At 46.1% G+C, this 23,150-nt stretch overlaps 1 protein-coding gene across 2 annotated transcripts in view; it reads left to right on the forward strand.

Moving 5' to 3' along the window:
- The window catches only part of LOC127584439 (tumor necrosis factor receptor superfamily member 1A-like), a 36,531-nt gene extending 13,585 nt beyond the window's left edge, over window positions 1-22,946 (forward strand). The window contains exons 2-11 of one of the 2 annotated variants that reach the window (XM_052041252.1): window positions 843-1,020; window positions 1,783-1,914; window positions 3,266-3,380; window positions 4,118-4,212; window positions 4,301-4,396; window positions 7,961-8,008; window positions 12,952-12,992; window positions 15,785-16,162; window positions 17,964-18,009; window positions 21,607-22,946. In XM_052041252.1, the coding sequence (XP_051897212.1) occupies window positions 843-1,020; window positions 1,783-1,914; window positions 3,266-3,380; window positions 4,118-4,212; window positions 4,301-4,396; window positions 7,961-8,008; window positions 12,952-12,992; window positions 15,785-16,162; window positions 17,964-18,009; window positions 21,607-21,893 (1,416 nt within the window). In that variant the 3' untranslated portion in view covers window positions 21,894-22,946. The remainder of the gene's footprint in view (window positions 1-842; window positions 1,021-1,782; window positions 1,915-3,265; window positions 3,381-4,117; window positions 4,213-4,300; window positions 4,397-7,960; window positions 8,009-12,951; window positions 12,993-15,784; window positions 16,163-17,963; window positions 18,010-21,606) is intronic. The other variant, XM_052041253.1, reaches the window with a different exon arrangement.
- Window positions 22,947-23,150: the final 204 nt, after the last annotated feature.

Genomic DNA, 23,150 nt, shown 5'->3' on the forward strand with positions numbered 1-23,150 from the left:
GGCAGCATCCTGGTAAATCTCCTCTGCACCCTCTCCAAAGCTTCCACATTCTTCCAAGAATGAAGCGACCAGAACTGAACAAATTTCTATACTGAATTAATTTTGCTTTGGCGCAGAGTCTGTGGTCATGCACACACACTGCTGACCCAGGAATAATGATCAACGTGCCCTTTTTTGGACTTTCTTCTCCTTCCTCCTGTACCTTCATTATCTTGTCCCTTCTTTCTCTGTAACTTCCTTCAGCCCTACAGGTACGGTAGTGTAGAGGGCAGGCATGGTAGTGTAGCGGTTAGCGTAATGCTCTGCAGTACCAGTGACTCAGGTTCAATTCCGGCCGCTGTCTGTCAGGAGTTTGTACGTTCTCCCCGTGACTGCATGGGTTTCCTCTGAGTGCTCCGGTTTCCTCCCACATTCCAAAGACGTACAGGTTAGGAAGTTGTGGGCATGCTATGTTGGTGCCGGAAGCGTGGCGACACTTGCGGGCTGCCCCCAGAACACTACGCAAAAGATGCATTTCACTGTGTGTTTCGATGTACATGTGACTAATAAAGATCTTATCTGAACTCACTGAAATCTCCACCCTATAATTCCAGCCTTGTGCACATTCTTAACTTTAATCCTCCACCATTGGCAGCTGTTGAGGACCCGAGCTCTGGAATTTCCTTCTGAAATCCCGAAGATGCTCCTTAAAGCCTGGCTCTTTGATCAAGCTTTTTATTGGCAATCATGTGCTTAAAGTTTGATTAATACCACTGCTGTGAAGCAGTTTTAATGATGTAACTTAAATACTTGTTGCTGTGGGGATTCAGTTCCACTTTCTCAACCAACTTTGTTCTGTTCAGTGTCTTTTAGTGTGGTTTGTGTCTGAGCATTATACTACACATGGATACTCTGTGAAGAGAGAAGTAATGCATAGAGGGCATTGGCACCATGACAACCGGACCGCCAGGGAACTTCTATGTATAACAGACGACTATTACATTGTGAGCAGTCACTTGTGCTGTAAAAAGTGCCCTGCAGGTGGGTTGAGATTTCATAGCTGTTGAATGCACTGCGTTGCTATAACATTGAACTGTTGGTACAACAGCGGAGGCACGGCTTGGAGTGCTCTTGGTCCAGTGGTCTGATCCTAGCATTGCCAACTTTGGCTCCTTATGAGCCTAACTTTGGTGCTGCTGGCAATGTGAGATGGTAAAGAACACAAATCTTGCCACAGCCTTGTCTTAACATTCTCATCAGAAGAATGGCTCCTTTTGCTCAGCCGAACTGAACGTGTGAAATTTGTGGCCAGGTTCTCTGCTGCTTTGGGCCGAGGGCTGAGGAACCCCTGTCCCATCAGTCTGACCATGATTCAGACAGAGACCTGAGGCCCCAGATCTGAAGGGATGGTATAGAGACCCAGCCACGTTCAGGATTGGGTTACAGGGAGCCTCTCAGCCATCCCAAGATCATTGGGTCTTTCCATCCCAGCAGACTTTTTATTAGAAGAAGCTCATTCCTGATGTAGGCTCTGAATCAAAATGTTGCCCATCCCTTTGCCTCCATGGATGCTGCCTGACCTGCTGAGTTCCTCCAGCAGTTTGTTTTAAGCTCATTCCTTACATTGATTGAGCACAAATGCCTGGTTACTGTTACAGCAGGGCAAGTCATCCATTGACCTCAACTGGCTTATCTGGTCTAACTGAGGCCTGGTTTCTCTCTGTATGTCTCTTCCACGTCCCCCAAAAGTGAACTGGCTTCCTGCTTTGCTGTGTTGATTGACAGCTTACCCTGTGATTGCAGGAATGTATGTGGTTGAGCACTGCCAGGATCATCTGGGGATCGCAAAGTGCAAGTCTTGCATGCAAGGCGAGGAGTTCACTGAAGGGGGAAATGGACTGAAGGAGTGTCTGCCTTGCACAACTTGTCGGGAAGGTAAGCAACATGGTTGATGGTTGAAGGTTCTTCCATTAGATTCTGGTTGGAGGCTGGTCATCAGTTGCTGTATAAACTTCACATGAGTTCCCCCACATGCCACCTCTGTACAACCATCAGGAAGCCACTCAGGATGTGTCAGCCCTGGATCCATGAGCAGCCCTTGGCTCCAGGTCAAAGGCTGTGGTCCAGGTCCAGTTCCAAAAATTACCATAAACGTTGAGGTTGATACTGCACTGTGGGAGGGGCGGTAGTGAGGGAGGTTCACACTGTGGGAGGGGCGGTAGTGAGGGAGGGTCACACTGTGGGAAGGGTGGTACTGACCTCAGGGCATCGCGTGTGTCGTGGACAGTGCGAATGTGATTCTTCTCTGAAGTGTTGCGTGTTGTGTTAAGTGGGTGTTGTGTTGTATGTGCGTTTCGCGGGAGTTTAGCATTATTTTGCTGCAGTTATGTAGATGCTTAGTTTTCTTCTCTTTCTGTATTAATTGTAGTGTAGTGACACTGGGTGTCCTTTTGTAGAGCTTTTAGTTAATAAACGTTTATATTAAAAAGAAGGGGCAGTACTGAGAGAGTGTCACATTGTGGGAGGGGCGGTACTGATCCGCGCTTAGCTGCGCGCGCGGGTGTTGTTGGAAAGGGAGCACGCGGTCTCCTCGGGCGCCCTGGCCGAGTTCCGCGCTCGCTGGGCCCCTCAGGGGATCGCGTGTGTGGTGGACGAGACGGATGCGATTCTGGTGTGAAGTGTTCATGCGTTTTGTGGTTGCGGGTGTAGTGTTGCGCGGGTAGTGGTTTCGGCCGGGTTGTTTCTTTCTGTATTCGATGTAGTGTGTTTGCTGTTGGTTGTTTTGTAGTGTTTTTGTTTTAAACGAATAAATGTTTTGTAAAAAAAGGGGCGGTACTGACGCTCAGTGGGCCCCTCAGGGGATCGCGTGTGTCGTGGACGGTACGAACAGGATTCTTATTTGAAGTGCCGTGTGTCGCGTTAACGGGTGTAGCGTCGCGTGTGTGTTTCGTTAGTGTTAGTTTGCATTCTCTACTGTAGTATGTCGTTGCGTAGTTTCTTCTTTTCTGTATTAGATGTCGTGTATTGACACTGGTTGTCTTTTGTAGTGCTTTTAGTGAATAAACATTTATTATTAAAAAAAAGGGGCGGTACTGAGGGAGGGTCACACTGTGGGAGGGGCAGTATTGAGGGAGTGCGCTCTGAATAGCCCTGGGTGAAGTGGTCCTGAGCTAACTTTTCCCATAAGGCCTTGCAAGATCCCAGCCAGACTTCATCCTCAGAAGCAGGTGTGTCTCTCTGGACTGACATCCTGATTGGTAATTTCCCATTGTGTGTGTCTTCACAGATCAGCAGCAGGTGTCTCCTTGCACCCCGCAGAGGGACACGGTGTGCGAGTGTCGAGCAGGGGCCTTCTGTGCACCTGAACAGACCTGTGAGGTGTGTCGGAAATGTAAAACACAGTGAGTAATCTTCACCTGTTAGTTTTTGATGCCAAACTTTGAATGGACAGTGTGAATTTCTATTTGTTTACTGTTTAACTCAAATAATCTTTGGTCTGCAGTGTGATACCTTGGGGTGGCTGTTGACCCTGCCCTAGGGGTTAGTGACACGGGGCTTTGGGCTTTTGAGCCTAGCGCCTCATCCTAATTTGTAACAGTAAGTCCCTGCTCATTTATGCTAACTGTACCATTGGGCAGAAGATACATAAGCCTGAGAGCATTTACCACTAGGCCTAAGGAAAGCTTCTAACCTGCTGTTATAAGACTATTGAACAGTCCCCTAATACGATAAGGTGGATTCTTGACTTCACAATCTGCCTGCACTACACGTCCTCTGTAACTGTAACACTTTATTCTGCATTCTGTTATTGTTTGCCCTTGTACTACCTGTGCTGTACTGTTCTAGATTCTATGCACCTAAATGCACTGTTGTAATGAAATGATCTGTATGGATGGCATACAACACAGGGTCTTTCACCGTACCTCAGTAGATATGAAACTAGTGTCACATCTACTGAGGAACAGTGAAAAACATGATCATTTACATGATCCCCAAGTGTATATTGGCTGGGACCAGTTACATAGCTCCCTTCCACACTGTCCCATCAAACACACACAGGCCAGAAACAGCAAGGGTCAGGGACTTAAGAAAACCTTGCACTTGATGAACTATCTTGTGATTCCCTTTGATTTTCCAGCTGTCCAGATGGTCAGATTGTGAAGAATTGTACACCAACTTCGGACACTGTGTGTGGGAAGACTAAAACTGAAGCTGCTGCTACTCAGATGGGTGGTGAGTGCTTTCTCAATGTGTGTTTAACAGCTGCACCGTTGCTGCAGTGATGTTGGTGTCAATAATTGGAACCTCCTTTGCTTTTCAGAAGGTACTCTGGCAGCTGTGGTCTTGGGTTCCTTGTTCGTTGTCAGTCTTATGCTCGGTCTTGTTATGTATTTCTTTAAGAAGCAACAATTGAATGGTGAGTATGTCAATTAATCGATAAGCTTTCTCTGCCTATTCACTCTACACTCTCCCCTCTGAACTTGCAATGTTTCATTCCCTTGACCCTGACCCTGACATTGTGACTGAACTATTGACAAGGGTGGTGCTGTTTTGGTGGAGGCTTGACACCAGCTCCCTCTTATCTCCCTCTGGCTCCTGACTCCACTGAATATCAAGTCATTGTTGCCTAGACAGACCCTGACCTCTGAAGATCTCTCCTGCTGGCCCTACCCCTGGCCTTAACCTCATGTTCCCTCAAGAGCAACAGGTCCTCAAGTAAGACCTGGTTGATCTGTCCTCTCAACCCACTCTTGACCCATAGAATTTAATCCTTCTTACATTGGTCTAATTTTTTCCAGTCCAGTCTCTTTCCATCTCCAACCAGGATTCATTCGCACCATTGACTTTCAGTCCCTCTCCACCTCTATCCCACACAACAGCCTGATGGCCCAGTGGTTTGCCATGAACAGAGGCCCAAGCAACCTCTCCAACCTCCCCATGCCAGGCTGAACAATGAATAACTGGTCCACTCACTCCTTCCAAATAAGACCTTACGAGGCATTCTTTGAAAGTTCAGGCAAAATCAAAGGGCATGGCTTAGCTGGCCATCAAAGTTTTTGTGGATGGCACCTGTTTAGTCTGCCCCACGTGATCCCATTATGGCATGAAAGGCCCTTTTTCTAACACAAGACCTTGCACATGGTTCCCACAAGTTCCTACAGGGAAGATAACTGTATTCTTCTTGGTATGAGACTGGCAAGCCACAGAGCTTACTTCTGACTGTAAAATTCAGGCTATATTTTGTTTGGTTCTTTCTTGTATAGGTTATGGTACTTATGTTGGTAAAGTAGTGGAGATGTTAGCTTGCTAAAATTGTAAAATGGAAGTGAGATGGCATTGCACAGTTGTATGCTGACAGATAGCAAAATAATCATGCTGTGTAAACTTTCTTCCAACTGTTTATGATCTCTTTTATATCACTGAGCATTTGACTCCAGGGATAAGGAAGGAAAATATATTTTTTTTGTTCAAGAAGCTCTTAGATAGACACATGAATGTGAGGGAAATGGTGGGATACAGACATTGTGTAGGTAGAAGGGATTAGTTTAGTTGGGCATTTTATTACTAATGTAATTGGTTTGGCACCGAAGGGCCTGTTCCTGTGCTGTTCTGTTCTGTGTTCTATTGCTTACGTCATAAGACCCTCATCCTGGCTACACCTGCCTCGTGGTAGGACATACTCCTTGTTGCAACCACCCTCGCCCCCTTCCAGTACACCGGTGACTGTATCGGTGATGCTTGCTGCTGTCACATTGACCTGGAGTTTCATCACTTTTGCTGCTAATTTTATAAGAAATGAGGGCAGGAGTAAGTCATGTAGCCCCTTGTCTGCTCTGAGTCTGCTCTGCCAATCAATCTCTGATCTGATCAGGGCTTTGGTTCCAATTTCTTGTCCTCTATTAACTCTTGACTCCCCTATCGGTAAAACATCTATCTTGGCCTTGAATATACACAATGATTCAGTGCCCACTGTGATCTCTGGTACAGAATTCCAAAGCTTCCCAGTTGTTTGAGAGATTAAATTCCTAATCCCCAAATACAATGGGCAAACCCTTATTCTGAAACAAACTATATCCCATAGTTCTAGATACATTCAAAAGGAAAAACAACTTTCCACCATTAACCTTGTTGTACCTCCTCAAAATCATGTGTTTCAGCGAGATCACCTCTCAGCTCAACGTCCACAGGTCCAATCAGCTCATAAAATGAGACTTTCGTTCCAGGAACAGATAGTGAACTTTCTCTGAACTGACGTCAGACTGAAAACACAAAAACTCTACCCACCAAGGCCCTGTATAGATGTAAAAAGACTTTTGTGCTCCATTCCCCTTTAAGTTACTTGCTGTACCTGGTATTAACTTTGTGTCTCATGTACCAGCTTGCCCAGATCCTTTTGTACACAAGATCACAAGACAAGGGAGCAGAAGTAGGCCATTCGGCCCATCGAGTCTGCTCCAAGGAAAAGGGAAAAAAGAAAAAGAAATGAGAAATGGGGGGGGAGGAAAAAAAACCTATTCTAATCCCAATTTCTGGCCTTATCCCCATATCCATACCCTGACTATTTAGATACCTATCTATCTCTTCCTTAAATGCCTCCAATGATCTGGCCTCCACTGCTGTACCTGGCAAGGAGTTCCACAAATTAACCACCCTCTGGCTAAAGAAATTTCTCCTCATCTCTGTTTTAAACCTGTACCCTCTAATTCTAAGATTGTGCCCTCTGGTCCTGGACTCACCCACCAAGGGAAACAGCCTAGCCACATCTACTCTGTCCAGTCCTTTCAACATTTTAAATGTTGCTATGAGGGCCCCTCTCATTCTTCTGTACTCCAGTGAGTACAGTCCAAGAGCTGACAAACGCTCATCATACGTAAGCCCTTTCATTCCGGGAATCATCCTCGTAAATCTCCTGTGAACCCTCTCCAACATCAGCACATCGTACAACATTGTACAACAGCATTCTATTGTCTCCCTCCATTTAAACAATGGGAATCCATAGACCCATACAGCACAAAACAGGCCCTTCGGCCCACCATAAACAGGCCTTTCGGCCCACCATTACAAGCCAGCTGATTTCCTGTAGGACCCATTCCATTCTCGCAGTTTCTCCTTCTCCATGAATTGGTTCTGGTTCCTTCACCTTGTGTGTTAGTGATCCTGATGTTCCTCTTTCTCCTTGGTATATTTACCAAGGCTACAAACATTGTCAATCGCATTCCTCACACTTCTCTCAGCCCTTCCCTCCAGAACCATTATGTGTTCCCCCCGTCTCATCTTCCACCCTACTGTATGCCACAAGAAGATAGGAGCAGGAGTACGCCATCATGGTCTTCAAACCTGCCCCACCATTTAATATGACCATGGCCTATCTGTGCTGGCCTCGACTCTTCTTCCATGCCATTTCTCCATATCCCTGTATTCCTTGATCTATCAAATATTTATCCACCTCCACTTTAAATACTACTGAAAGAGATGTCATCACTGCACAGTCTGAGCAACTGAGGCCCTTGCGTGATATCCAGCTTTGTTCAGCAATCACTGTCGACACCGCCTCCCATTCCGCGGCACTTTCCTGTGCAAGAACAAGTGTTTTATGTTTTTACCACCTCTCTTCCCACTTCCAGACATTACAAATTGCCTGATAGCCAGTGAATTACTTTTAGTGCGAAAGTAATGTAGAATCCTATGTGAAAGAAGGTTCCTCTGACAGTACTACACTCATCTGTACAGCCGACCAACAACACAACTCTGACAATGCAGCCTTCTCCAGAACCACCATTTCATCATTACAGTGATCTCTGATTGCCACCACACCAACACTGCAGACCCTTGGGCAGCTCAGTGGACCCAGTCGGAGTGCTCTATGCAGTAAACTCCCTGCCCGCGAAACTGGAAATACAATGTGCTGTGCTGTGCTTAACTGGGAGGCTTGATGTCAAGTTACCAGTTTTTCACAGAGCCTTTCCTTTATTTTCTGCAGGGATCTTTTGGAAGATTAACGGATGCGTGCACAGAAAGGATTCTACAGGTAAGGGAAGGATGGACACAGACTGTCCTGGGGCAGTGCAGGGGTTAGTACTGGGGTCCCCACAGGGCAGTTCCAGGGTCACCCTATTTTATAATAGTTTATCATTAAACACTAATAAAAAGATTCTTATTACTCTTTAATTGCTCACTACAGCATGCCTATTCTCTCTCTCATGTCCCGCTTTGATTCTTTTGCCACTTATGAACAATAAAGAGCCAATTAATCTGCCAGCCAGTTTTGGGAAGCGGGAGTCAGAGCACCCAAGGGGAAACTCTCACGGCCCACAGGGAGAATGTTCAGACTTCACACAGACAGCTCCCGAGGTCAGGATCGAACCTGGGTCCCTGGATCCGAGAGGCAGTAGCAAGAGGTGATACATCATTTACTGCCCTGTACCAGGGGAGTATAGAGGTCCCCGTAAAATGTCGACTGTCCATTTACCTCCACAGATGCTGCCTGACCTGCTGTGTTCTTCCAGCTTCTGGTTTGTTGCTCCAGTATAGAGGTCCCCATCAATGTCCCAATCCAAAGCAGTGGTTCCCATTAGATTTGTCCAGGGACCCAATTGGTCAGAAGGTAATGCAAGGCTTCATTCCATTGCTGGGGTGACAAGGGGGGAATGCAAGGGCCTGCATAACCGAAAATCAAAAAAAACCGCAGGTGCTAGAAATCTAAAACAAAACAGAAAATTCAAGTCAGGCCACATTTGTGGGAAGAGAAACTGAGTCAATGTTTCAGGTTGAAGACCCTTTGTCAGAATTGGGCAGGAGATAAAAGAGGCTTGGAGAAGCTGCAGGAAGGGTGGGGGATAGGTCAAGACCAGGCTGTGACCATAGAGATAAGTATAAATAAGGTCATTTGGTCACTGAGTGAATGGGAGCAGTCAGAGAGTGAGAACATGGACAAAAAAATGTGAGAGTTGTGAAATGCAGAGTCGGAGGACGTGCCCGGCAGGTCAGGCGGGGCATGTCTTCCACTCCTAGAGAGAGAGAAGGACACAAAAATAACTGGTGCTAATATTACAGATGGACTGATACAGACTGAGAAATCAAATTACCTGAAGTTGTAGAATTCCTCAAATTGAGCCCAGAAGAATGCAATGTGCCCAGACGGAATGTGAGATGTTGTGGGCCTCATTGGAACAATGCAGGAGGGCGCAGACCGACCGATCAGAGTGGGGGTGGGATGGAGAATTAAAAGGCGACAGGCAATAGGAAGCTCAGGGTCGCCCCTGTGGACTGAGTGCAGGTGATCCGTACCCAGTCCCTTCATCGGTTTCCGTAGAGGAGGTCACAAAAATCAAAACGCTGAAAGAACTCAGCAGATCGAGCAGCATCCGTGGAGGCAAAGGGATGGTCAATGTTTCAGGTCAAGACCCTGCATCAGGACAGAGAGTGTACAGGGAAGAGGACCAGTATATAGAAGTGAGAGGGTGGTAAGTGAGAGGTGGAACCAGATGAGGGACAATGGGAAGGTGATTTGGGGGGGGAACCAGAAAGATGAACCAAGGGGAAAATAAACCCAGGTGGATAGGTATGTGGGTGATGGGCAGTTGGAACCAGGTGGGGGAGGGTAACAAGGGGGTAAAGGATGGATTAAAGGTCACCTCATTGTAGAAAGGATGTGGAATCTTTAGAGAGGGTGCAAAGGAGATTTGCCAGGATGCTGCCTGGATTGGAGAGCATGTCTTATGAGGATAGGTTGAGTGAGCTGGGGATTTTCTCTTTGGATAGAAGGAGGATGAGAGGGGACTTGATAGAGGTGTACAAGATGATAAGAGGCATAGATCGAGTGGACAGTCAGAGACTTTTTCCCAAGGCGACAATGGCTAACACGAGGGGACATAATTTTAAAGTGATTGGAGGAAGGTATAAGGGGGATGTCAGGGGTAAGTTTTTTACACAGAGAGTGGTGGGTGCGTGGAATGTACTGCCTGCAGAGGTTGTGGGGGCAGATACATTAGGGACATTTAAGAGACTCTTAGATAGACACATGAATAATAGAAAAATAGGGGGCTATGTGGGAGGGAAGGGTTAGATAGATCTTAGAGCAGGATAAAATGTTGGCACAACAATGTGGGCTGAAGGGCCTGTACTATGCTGTAGTGTTCTATGTTCTATGAGAGAGATGTGGGTTACTTGAAATTGGAAAATGAAATGCTCGTATCATTGGGCTGTAGGCGGAACATGAAGTGCTGTTCTTCTAGTTTGAGTTTGGCCTCGCTGTGGCAGTGGAGAAGGCCGAGCACAGGTAGATCGGTGTGGGACTGGGATTTGAAGTTGAAATGATGTGCAATTGGGAGGTCAAGATGGCCGTTGTGGACAGAGCACAGGTCCTTTGCAAGATGGTCACTTGGTCTATGCTTGGTCTTGCTGATGTAGAGGAGGCCACATTGTGAACACTGAATGCAGTACATTGGATTGGAAGTGCAATGAATCGCAGTTTTTGGTCCGTGGATGGTGGTAAGGGAAGAGGACTCTATTCCATTCTCCTAGTTCCCCCGTCTCCATTGTATTTGTGCCAATGGTGAGACTTTCCACACAGGTTCCCCTGAAATATCTTCTTACTTCCTGAAACATGGCTTCCCCTCTGCCATTGTTACCATTGTTAACAAAGTCCTTGACTCCATCTCATCCATTTCCTGCACCTCTTGCTCTCACCCCCTCTCTGGGACAGGGCAAGGACAGAGCTCCCCTGGTCCTCGCCTTCCACCCCATCAGCCTCTTCATTTCAACATATCGTTCTCTGCAATTTCTGCCACCTTCAAAAAGATTCCACCACCAGACACATCTTCCCCTCTCCTCCACTTTCAGCATTTTGCAGGGATTTGTTCCCTTCATGACTCTGGTCCAATCTTCCATTTCCTCCAACCACCCCCCTTATGGCACTTCCCTGTGTAACCACAGGAGAAGCCACACCTGTCCTCTTACCTCTTCCCTGCCCACCACCCACCACTACACAGTCCTTCCAGGTGAAGCAGCGATTCACTTGCACTTCTTCCAACCTTGTGTAACTGCATTTGGTGTTCACACTGTGGTCTCCTCTACACTGGAGAAACCACCACAGGTTGAGCGATCACTTTGCGGAGCATCTGCGTTCAGTCCACGGGGGAGACCCTGAGCTTCCCGTTGCTGCCACTTTAATTCCCCATCCCACCCCATCCCTGACCCATTGGTCTGTGACCTCCTGCACTGTCACAGTGAGGACCAACATAAACTTGAACAGCATCTCATTTTCCATCTGGGCACGTTGCACCTTCTGGACTCAGTATTGAATTCCACAACTACAGGTAACTTGATTTCTCGGTCTGTATCAGTTATCCATCTGCATCGTAGCTCAGCTTGTATTTTTCCCCTTCTTTTAACTATTTTATCTCCCTGGAAGTAGATGACGTGCCCAGACTAACCTGCTGGACTTGTCTGCTTCCTTAGCATTTTGTAACTTCAACGTTCTTTTGTCTAGGATGATGATGCCGTCACCTACTAAAGGCCCCCGTTCACCCATTGACCAGATGACATGGTTTACAGTTTATCCCCATGGTCACCTGGTTTTGCCCTATCAGAGACCTCCCCCTCCCCCACCCTCACTGCAGCTTTACCTGCTTCTTTTGACTCCTTTTCAGTCTTGACGAAGGGCCTCTGACCTGCAACGTTGACCCATGAATGTAGAACAGTACAACACAGGAACAGGCCCTTCAGCCCACAATGTCTGTACTGACCACGGTGCCGATTTCAACTAATCTCAGATGCTTGCACATGGTTCGTGTCCCTCCACTCCCTGCCTGTTCATTGACCTGTCTAAATGCCTCTTAAATGTTGCTATTGCATTGACTTCCACCAGCTCCTGTGGCAGCTCGTTCCAGGAACCTACCACTCTGTGTAAAAACAAAATGCCCTGCAAATCTCCTTTAAACTTTCCCTCTCTCACCTGAAATCAATGCCGTCTTGATTTTGATATTTCTGCCCTGGGAAAAAGACCCTGACTCTCTACCCTATCTGTACTTTTCATAATTTTATAAACCTCTATCAGGTCGCCCCTCAGCCTCCAACACTCCAGAGAAACCAGTCCAACTTTGTCCAATCTCTCCTTATAGCTCATACCCTCCAATCCAGGCAACATCCTGGTGAACCTCTTGTGCCCACTTTCCAAAGCCTCCACATCCTTCCTGTGACCAGAACTGCACACAGTACTCCAAAATGTGGTCTAACCAAGGTTTTAAACAGCTGCTACATGACTTCCCGATCTTTATACTCACTGTGCCGACTGATGAAGACAACTTCACTGGACACCTTCTTTACCACTTTATCTATTCGTGTTGCTACTTTCAGGGAAGTATGGACTTGGACCCCAAGATCTCTCCGTACATCAATGCTCCTCAGAGTCCTGCATTTACTGTATACTGCATCATGTTTACAGTCACCATTTTTTTCTATAATATCTGTACTGTTCTCTAAACCTCATTTTTTAAACTGTGCAGTAATGAACTGAATCAATGTAATAAAATGCTGGAAACACTCAGCAGGTCAGGCAGCATGTGTGGGGAGAGAAACAGAGTCAACATTTCAGGTCAAAGACTGAATCAGTGTACCCGCAGAACTAATTGGACGGACTTCTCAAACACATGGCTTCATTAGTTCTAAGTTTCCAGGTTCAGACAATCAGAGCAAATCCACAGTGGTAACCAGTAACTCGTCCCACTTGCCCAACCCCTTTGTCCCAGCAGAGCTACTATCACTCCCACCTGGTATGGAGAGCCCCCACCAACCCAAACTATGGAATGTTTTATTCTTGTATCAGATATTGGAAGTGTTACCACGTAAATGACATCAAGGCAAGTCCGGAAAGTTAACAAAGGGCTAAGACTGCTGAATGTGTTGGATTTCCTGTGCATGTGCTGTCACAGTTTTATGTTCCTGATGTAAAGTCACCATTGTATTTTCCAGATTCTGAAAATGAAACCATTCAAAAAGAGTCCTCAGAAGTGGTAAGTAAATGGTTAATGACAGAATGACAGGGCACCGATGCTCAAGACGAGAGGGCATGGCTTTAAGGTTATGGGTGGGAGGTTCAGGGGAGATGTCGGGGGGAGTTTTTTCACCCAGAGAGTGGCTGGTGCATGGAATGCACTGCCTGGAGTGGTGGTGGAGGCAGATACATTGGACAGGTTCAAGAGTTTGTTGGATAGGCATATGGAGGAATGTGAGATAGAGGGATATGCGGGAGGAAAGGGTTGGATAGTGTGAGGGTGGTTTGATGGACGGCACAACATGGTGGGCCGAAGGGCCTGTTTTTGTGCTGTATGGTTCTATGAACCTAATGCTTACACTGGTATTGGTATTGGTTTATTATTGTCACTTGTACCGAGCTACAGTGAAAAACTTGTCTTGCATACTGATCGTACAGGTCAATTCATTACACAGTGTAGTTACAATGAGTTAGTACAGAGTGCATTGATGTAGTACAGGTAAAAACAATAACAGTTCAGAGTAAAGTGTCACAGCTACAGTGAAAGTGCAGTGCGATAAGGTGCAAGGTCACAACAAGGTAGGTCGTGAGGTCAGAGTTCATCTCATTGTATAAGGGAACCGTTCAATAGTCTTATCACAGTGGGATAGAAGCTGTCCTTAAGCCTGGTGGTACGTGCCCTCAGGCTCCGGTATCTTCTACCTGATGGAAGAGGAGAGAAGAGAGAATGACCCGGCTGGGTGGGGTCTTTGATTATGCTGGCTGCTTTGCCAAGACAGTGAGAAGTAAAGACAGAGTCCAAGGAGGGGAGGCTGGTGTTCGTGATGCACTGGGCTGTGTCCACAACTCTCTGCAGTTTCTTGCGGTCCTGGGCAGAGCAGTTGCTGTACCAAGCCATGATGCATCTGGATAGGATGCTTTCTATGTTCTGATAATAGGCTGCACTGCAGAGGCACAGAGGGAGATGTATCAGAACAGGGTAAGGGTGAAATAAACCTTGGAGATATAGGTGTCAATGTGACACGGAGAACAAGGGAGGACAAGCTGGAGAAAGAGACAGGACTCTCATATCCAGGGATTCCTAAAGAGGAAGATTATTTATACAACATTTGCAATTTGCTTTCACCTACAGCAGCTTTTATTCAGATCTCATTACCACACAAGGGGGCATTCAGCCCACCGAGTCTGTGCCAGCTCTCAGAGCGTTCCCATCAATCCCATTCGACTTACTTCACCAACTGTTCCCCTGACATAACCTTTAACCCCCACCCAATTCTCCTACCTCTCTCTTGGGGCAATCCACAGTGGTAAATAAACCTGCCAGCATGGGAGGAAACCGGAGCACCCGGGGGAAACTCACGCAGTCACAGGGAGAACATTCAAACTCCATGCAGACAGTACCGGCGGGGCACTGGTGCTGTGAGGTATCAGTACTACCTGCTTGTGTCACTGCCACAGGGGTAAGGGTTGGGGGTCTTGTATTGTTGCTACAGGAGCCAATAGTGGCATTTTGAAGAATGAGAGATCTCATTGAAATTGGGCTTCGCAGGGGACTGAGACGGGCTGGATGGTCCAGCAACGAATGCAGCAGAAAGAGTGAGACATTTTAGGTCAAAGATTTGAAGGGACATACAAGAGAGTTCATTCAAGGTTGATCAATAGATTCTTGGGCACTAGATGGATCAGGGATAGTGCAGGAAAGAGTCAGGATTTCAGCCTGAATAGTGGAATGAGGTTGGTGCAAACTATACTCCTCATATTTTTATTCTGGTTACCTAGTTACAGGAAAGATTGGGTGGGGGGAGCCCTGGCGATGATCAGGCACCTGCAAGTTCAAGTTCAGTATTTCCTTCACACAAAGGAAAGTTGAGGAACAATTCTGGGATGTTTTTCTTAAGGTGTGTCAATGACTCTGCAGGCTTCCTGGGTGACCAAGGTCCATCAACAACAGGTGTGGTTCATGCCTTTTGTTGTGAAGGAACTCTGTCTGAGAGGATGCAGCTCAGATTACCTGCTTTATTTAAATGACTAACAGTGAAGGAAGATTTTCTTTGATCTCTCTGTTCTTGCAATTGTGAGAGAAATAATGCACAGCATATGTAGGTGTGACTTCTATTTATACAAACTTGCATTAAGGCAGTGAGTAAGGATTGGACTGAGGAAAGGGATGGATGTGGATGTATAAATTGCAATAAGAAAGACATAACAGTATAGTTTGGGCAGGAAAAGGATTGGAGATATGGGAAGAATGTGGGTGGGTTTGGTTGTAGGGATATGGTGGGTGGGTGATTGAGGTCGAGGGATGCCCTCATAACAATACTTCTTCCACCAATTAATTTCCCTTCAAATCCCAACTCTCACCAGTAACAGTAACTTAAAACTGAGATGTGTAGGAATTTCCTCTCACAGAGGGTGATGAATCTCTGGACTTCTTTACCTTGGAGGGTTGTGGAAGTTGGATCACTGGAGGTGAATAAATAAAAGAGGAAGTAAATTTGGGAATTGAGGGCTATGTAGAACTGGCACAGTGAAAGAGTTGAGGCATGGGGCAGATCAGCTATGATCATTGAATGGTGGGGCAGGCAGAGGGCTGAGTGGCTACTCCTGTTATCTTCTTGTGTTTTTCTTGTCTAAAGTTCCAAATTGGCTCTCCCTAATCACCCATCATAAAGATTCATGATGATAACAATGCTTGTTTAACCCTGCTTGTTTGCCACTGGAGTTACCTTATCCAGATTGAACCTGGATCTGTTCTAGACCTTCAGTGTACACCACCAGTGACACAGGACTAATATCCACTATTTCTTGCAGGTAAATATAATTCCCTGTGCAGAAGGAACAACTTTGGACACTTCCAGTCACGCAACAGATAGTGATAATGAGCAAGCTCAGACTGAGAGGGTGACTTTACTTCAGTATCGCCCTGAAGCTTCAGCAGAACAAAGAGCTAGACACTTTGCCGAGCACCATTGTCATGGGAAGAATTTAGCTATTTTGCCAATAGACCAAGGGGATGACTCTCTGGGACAAAATGGGTTAACTTGCCCCAGTGATTCTGCTTCTACTTTTACCATTGACCCACATTGTAACTGTGGAACTGTGGGCAGTGAGACAAGAGGAGCTGACAGCACAGAGAATTCATCTCAGAATACCCACAGAGCTTCATCTTCAGTTCCTGACAAAGACTCGGTAAGACCCCATTATAATCTTTCCCCCCTTAAGACTTTCGTTTTTTCCTCTCCCCTCACTGCATGATGTTTTGAAGAAGTGTGAAGTTATCCACTTTGTTAGGAAAATTGGAAAAAGTCAGTGTATAAATAAATGTTGGGATTCACAGGGATTTGGGGTTGGGGATGAAGAGACAATTCCTGTTAGAGTATAGCTGCATCAAATAATCAGGAAGGTATATGACGCACTGGCCTTTATTCCAAGGGACTTGGAGTGTAAGACTAAGGAATTATATGGGGCAATTACGTAGGACTTTGGTGAGATCATAGCTGGAGCACTGTCTCCACACTGAAGGAATGATACACATGCCTTGGAAGACATAGATCAAAGATTGATACTGAACTCAAGGGCTGGCCCACAAGAAATTGAATAGAATATGGGTGTATATTCTTTGGAATTTGGAATGAGGGTTCATCTCAATGAAGCATATTAAGTTATTCAATAGGTTGACAGGGTAGGTGCTGAATACTTCCCCTGGTGGAGAAACTAGAACCAAGCATCATCGTCTCAGGGTAAGGGGTTGTCCACTTTGGATTGAAAGTGTGCTCGCTGAGAGTTATAAATCTTCAGCCTTAATGCCAGAGTAATATCACTGAGTGCACACAACACTGAGGTTAATGGATTCCTGAGTACTAATTAAGGGATATTGAGATAAGGTGAGAAATCGAGTTGACATGGAATTTCACCCACAATTTAATGAACGGTAGGGGAGGTGGAAGAGGCCATCCCTGAAGCTAGTTTTCCTCTCAGTTGTAGCCAGGTACTTTTATACCAGCTACTTGGGCCCTCTCTCCTCCCTGTGCAAGGAGGTGTCAGCTCCCAGAGGAGACAAAGTTGGGGCAAATCCAGATCTGAAACGCAAGGTGACCCATCACGATTTAGTAAATTTGAAAACTGAGTGTCTTGCTTTCCTCAGCCAGCTATAGGTGACCACTCTCTGTAAATGACATAACTTGGCAACTTTGTTGGCCACACTCTCCCAAACAACCAGTCAGCGGAAACGTCTTGCTGCAGTGGATGTTGTCAGGAGGATTTATGAGCCTCTCCACAATTCTCCTTAATTTTACCATTTTGATTTGGTTCGCATTATAAGAAATTTATTCATAGTACTTGACGCTTGCTTTCCTATCGCCCTGGTTATCCCTCCCACACTTAACCATATGCTAAAGTTTTGAACATTCAAGAGATCACACTGGGATTCTTGTCAGATTACGTGATAGATGGCACATCAGGAAACTTTAGCCATTTCACCCTTGGCACTTTTATCCCCAGTTGGTTATAGAGTCATTCAGCACCGAAACAGGCCCATCAGCCCACTGAGTTCACACTGACCACCAAGCAGCCATTTTACTTTTATTTGGGATGTGGCAGGAAACCCATGTGGTCAAGGAACGATGTGCTGATTTCACACAGACAACACCAGAGGTCAGGATGGACGCCGGGTCTTTGGTACTGAGGCAGCAGTTCTAGCTGCTTCACTGGTAGGAGAATGGATATATCAAGTGACCTCTGGTCCAAGACATTTTTGGGGTGGAACGTTCTGTGAAGAATTAAAGCCAGTTCCAGCTGTGAGCCTGCCAGTTGGTTAATGCTGTTCTAATTCACCCAAAAGCCCCAGAGTGTGAGCTGAAAGTCCAAGGGGATTTGAATCTTCGTCATGGTCACTTGGTGGGGAAGGGGTATAACTTGAAACTGTGGTGTTTTGTTTTTCTTTAAATAAACAAAACAGCTCATTCTGTACTTTATTTTAAAAAAAAAACAGGTAACTGCTAGACATCATAGAGATAAAGAATCCAAAGATAAAGAAGGTAATTTTCCAACATATCGACCTTAAATGTTGGGTTTTAGTACCTTGGATTGAAATGGAAAAGCTTTTTAGTTTCTTGTCTGTTTCTAAAGTGTTGCGAGCTCAGATTCTCAAAGTCACATGCACAAGTAAATGTGTGCACAGGTGCAATGAAAAACTTACTTGCAGCAGCATCACAGGCACATAGCAGCATAAACAGCATTCACAAGACAAACAAATTAAACATAAATTATGTACTATTTTTACAAGAAAAAACAATTAGAACAAAAAAAAACAAAGTCAATTTTAGTGCAAAGTGATCAGAGTGGTCATAGTGTTGCTATACTGTAGTGGTGATTAGGGTTGTGCTGGTTGGTTCATGAACCAAATGGTTGAAGGGAAGTAGCTGTTCCTCAACCTGGTGGTGTGGGACTTCAGGCTTCTGTACCTCCTACCCGATGGAAGCTGCGTTCCTTGCATCCAGATTCCACTGCAACAACGGCCCTCTAATCTACTCCTGTCACATGAAGAGCGAGATCGCTGAGAACCCAAATGTGGAACACCGGTATAGGACTGGAGTCAGGATGTTTTCTCGGTGTTGAACACAAATGACGAACAGAAGGAATTTTGCCTCGGGATCTGAGACAGAGTCCCGACATGGAAATAGGGTTTTCTAGGAGAAACACAAAACCAGGACTGCTCTAGCGTTAGCAGCCACATGAAGTATACCCAGAGATAGACCAATAAACTGGCAACCAGTGTTTGTGAAACCAGGGTTCTTATACTAGTCTCCTGATGGAACTTAGGTGTGTGTGTGTCATTAGGCAATTAGTAGTGCATGGAAACCATGTGCTGCACAACAAGGCCCCATCAATGGGGAAAAGGGGCAGAATAGAGAACCAGCACTCTGAACCATGACAGTACCCACACCCCACCCCCCCAAAATGGGAGCCTCCAGGTGACCCACCAGGCTTGTCCAGATGGTTCCGATGGAATTCATGAATGAGGGAAGGGTCCAAAATGAAGGAGCAAGGAACCCAGGAACATTCCCCCAGACCGTATCCCTCCCAGTCAACCAAGTGTTGCAGAGCCCTGCCCCAGCGGCGCACATCCAGTAAACGCTGGATGGTGTACGCAGGATGGTCGTCAATGATCCAGGGGGTGGGGGGGATGTGGGGGCAGATGGGGCTCAGCCAGAGGGCACAACGGGTTGCTAACCACCAGCTTCACCTGGGACACGTGGAAAGTGGGACGTATTCGCAGAGCTGTAGACAATTTCAGCTGGACCACTGTGGGAGATTCGTTGACCTTGCTGAATCCTTGCCCCAGGTCGTGATACTCTGCTGGGACCCTGGACAAGTCTGGGGTTTCGGCGGCTGACGAACTAGTGGTAGTCTTTAGTGGGGAGAGGGCCGACTGGAGACAAGTGGAGTGGCAGAATGGACTCCGACTGGCTATCCTGCCCATGGACCAATCTATGTGGGGATTGTGGCAGCTCAACCAGGGGTACCCAAGAACCATTGGAGTCTGCGGGAAGGCTATCAGGTGAAATTGGACCTGTTCCCAATGGTTTCCAGAGATAAGCAAAGACAGCAGAGGTGTATGGTGTGTGACTTGGGTCACAAGTCTTCCATCTAGTGCCCGAACTTCTAGAGGGGTACTCAGTGGCTCCAGAGGAATCCCAGCCCGGGAAACTACATCTTTGTCCAACAGATTTCTCTCGGAGCCAGAGTCCACCAAGGCGGAAAGGGACAGGGACTGTTGGAAGTGCCTTACGGAAGCTGGGATCAGCATCTGGTTCTGGGGGACAAAAGGGAAAGTTGTCTGGCCCACCAGGATCCCACCCCTCTCTACTGGTGAGCCCTCCCTGTTGGAGGAAGGGAACAAGTGGCAAGAAAATGGCCAGGCTAGCCACAATAGAGGCAATTCCCAGCTCTTAACCCCCAACGTTGTTCAGTGGGAGAAAGGTGGTTCTGTCCTAGCTGCATTGGTCATTCCCCCGGGGTGGTGCAATCAGTCGGGTCAGGAGCGGAAGGAGCAGAGAGGCTTGGGCTAGGAGAGGCTGGGAAGGTGACCCATGGGGTGAATGGAGGTATTGGACGAACTGTCCTCGCTGCCGTTCCCGGAGTCGGTCGTCCAGCCTGGTGACTAGGGAGATCAACTGGTCGTCTCATTCCTTGCCGACGACTCATCCTTTATCCTGTCACCGAGGCCTTGCTGAGAAAACCCCCGGAGAGCCTCATCATTCCACTCTGTGTTGGCCACTAACGTATGGAACTCTGTGAAGTATTCTGCGACACTGCGGGAGCCCTGATGGAGGGCAAGTAGTCACTTGGCTGCCTCTCTACCCCTGATGGGATGGTTGAGGACCTTTCTCATTTCTGCAATGAATGACTGAAATGAAGAGCAGGTCTCTGGCTGATTGTCCCAGGTGGCAGTGGCCCATTCTAACGCACTTCCTCGCAGCAGCCCCACGACAAATGCTATCTTGGATTTATCGGTGGTGTATGTGGAGGACCGCTGCTCAAACACTAATGAGCATTGTAGCAGGAAGGATCGGCACTTTTCCTGATCCCCACTGTAGGGTTCTGGGTCAGGTACATGCAGTTCCTTGGGTGGTCAGGTCATCAAACCGTAGGGTGATGCTATTACGTATTGTCCAGGCTAGTCAGATGGAGTTCCCAGAATGGAAGGGGTAAGAAGAACGAAGAGTTGGCTGACCTGTTCACCAAGCTGCCCAACAGTCCAGAGCTGCTGGTCATGCCAGCCCAGAAGTGCACCCTGGAAGGCGAGGGCCTCCTGTAGGGGATTTATGTCTGCTGGGTTCACTTTGGGCCAGATTATTCTGTCACAATGTCACAGTAAGAGCAAGATCGCGGAGAACCCAAATTCAGAACACCAGTACAAGACTGGAGTCAGGATGCTTCCTCGATATCAAACGCAGAACAACAAACAGAAGGAATTTTGTCTTGGGACACTGAGACAGAGTCCTGACATGGAAATAAAGTTTTCTAGGAGAAACCAGGACTACTCTAGAGTTAACAGCTCTAAGCAGCCAGGAGCCAAAGTATACCCAGAGATAGAGCAATAATCTGGCAACCAGTGTTTGTGAAACCAGGGTTCTTATACTAGTCCTCTGATGGAACTCAGGTGTGTGTCATTAGGCAATTAGTAGTGCATGGAAACCATGTGCTGCACAACAAGGCCCCATCAATGGGGATAAGGGGCAGAATCGAGAACCAGCACTCTGAACCATGACAACTCCAGCCATATAACTCTTCAGGACTCTCTTCAGTTCCCCGAGATTGGTACACCTCTCCAAATTTAATTCTTACATAATGTGCCTTTGGCTGCTGAGGATCTGAGCTCTAAGATTCGCTTCTCTAAGAAGTTCTTTATAATCTACTCTTTGCCCAAGCTTTGTGTGTGCTTAAGCTCTGACCTTTATTTTGTGTGTGTAATGTGTGGCAACATCCCTCCCTGACACTCCTTTACTATGGTCTGGGTCACTTCCTCCTGTCCAAGGTGTGTGCTGTGACTGGGTGTGTGATGGTTCTGGTGGGAGGGGAATAAAAGAGAAAAAATGTAAACCTTAATGATTTGTTTGGTCTGCTTTCAGATTTAAGGCATCATTTTATGATGTTTATTGAAGAAGTACCTATCAAAAGGTGGAAGCAGTTTATGCGAAAGCTTTCTCTGACTGAAAACGATATTGAGGCAGCTTACAAGGATAACAGCAATGATACTCAAGAAGCCCACTATCAGATGCTTAACATATGGCTACAAAAAACAGGGAAAGTTGCCTCTATTGAAATTCTGCTGAATACTTTGAGGGAAATGGACCTCAATGATACAGTGCACAATATAATGGAAAAAACTAACAATGAGATGAAACATGAAGCTTGATGAGCATTTTGGCTACGAAGACAAATGCCTTGGAACCTCTGAGCAGCCAGTGATTCAACTCTAAGCTGAGTAGCAGTTCTAAACTCAAAGATTCCGAGACACAACAGCTATTTCCTCAGGTTCTATGCCGCCTTTGGTTGGCTTGTGAAAATTGACATCTGTATTGCCAGGGGATTAAGATTGTTAAGGATTCAGGAGTTATGGAACTATGTAAATATTGTGGGCATTAATTCAAACAAGAACCAGTTCTTAATGTAACTTACAAGCTGTAATCAGTTTGCAGTTAAAGGGACAACTTTGTAGACAGTCCGGTCTACAGAGAACTGTCTACTAGCCCACAACAGGGTCTGGCTGCTGTATTTATGAGTTTGAAAGACTCAAGGTTTCCAGGATATCCTACTTGTTTACTTTGTATAGTTTAATAATGAATAAACAATATTTATACCAAGCTTCAGCATCTCACCTGTGAATCAGGTCACAGCAAAAAGTAAATGTAACTTAATTTTTTAAAATATATTTTAGATTGTTAAATCAAGTTGTGGTATTTCATTTACCCAGAATGAGTGCATGAATGAATATAGAAAAAAGCTGCCGATCTTGGAAACCTGAAAGAAAAACAGAAAATGCTAGAAATACTGGTGAGGTCGGGCAGGCAGCATCTGCGGGGAAAATGGATAAGGAGTTTGTACGTTCTCCCGTGTCTGCGTGGGTTTCCTCCCACATTTCAAAGACGTACGCGTAGGTTAATATGGGGGTTCAAAATGGGCGGCGTGGACTCGTTGGGCCGGAAGGGCCTGTTACCATGCTGTAAATAAAATTTAAAAAATTTAAATATAATTGACCTTTCGGGTCGAGACCCTTCATCAGGACGGGCCTCAGATCAAAAATGTTCTTAACTGGTTTGAGAATACTGCTGTGATGTAGGAAATGGTGCTTTATTGTGTAACATGTATCACTGTCCCTTCTTGTGTCTACCATTTCTGTATTGTTCCCGCTATGTATGTAACGTTTGTAAATGCCCTCGGCATCTTTCCAATGGAAACACCATATTGAAGGAGGAAGCTGTAGGAAGTGAACCTAGCCAATGGCTGTGACAATTCTATCTCTGATGTTCCCAACTTGTATCGATTAATTTTATGTTCAGTGCAACAAACCAAATAAGATTACTTTTGTAAAGTATCTCCAGGTTAAAAGATATTTTGTATATAACACTATAGAAGTATTCTGTAGCTAAGCTGTGGTGTAATTTCACGGCAC

The sequence above is a fragment of the Pristis pectinata genome, chromosome 29, assembly GCF_009764475.1.
Source record: "Pristis pectinata isolate sPriPec2 chromosome 29, sPriPec2.1.pri, whole genome shotgun sequence".
Taxonomy (NCBI): domain Eukaryota; kingdom Metazoa; phylum Chordata; class Chondrichthyes; order Rhinopristiformes; family Pristidae; genus Pristis; species Pristis pectinata.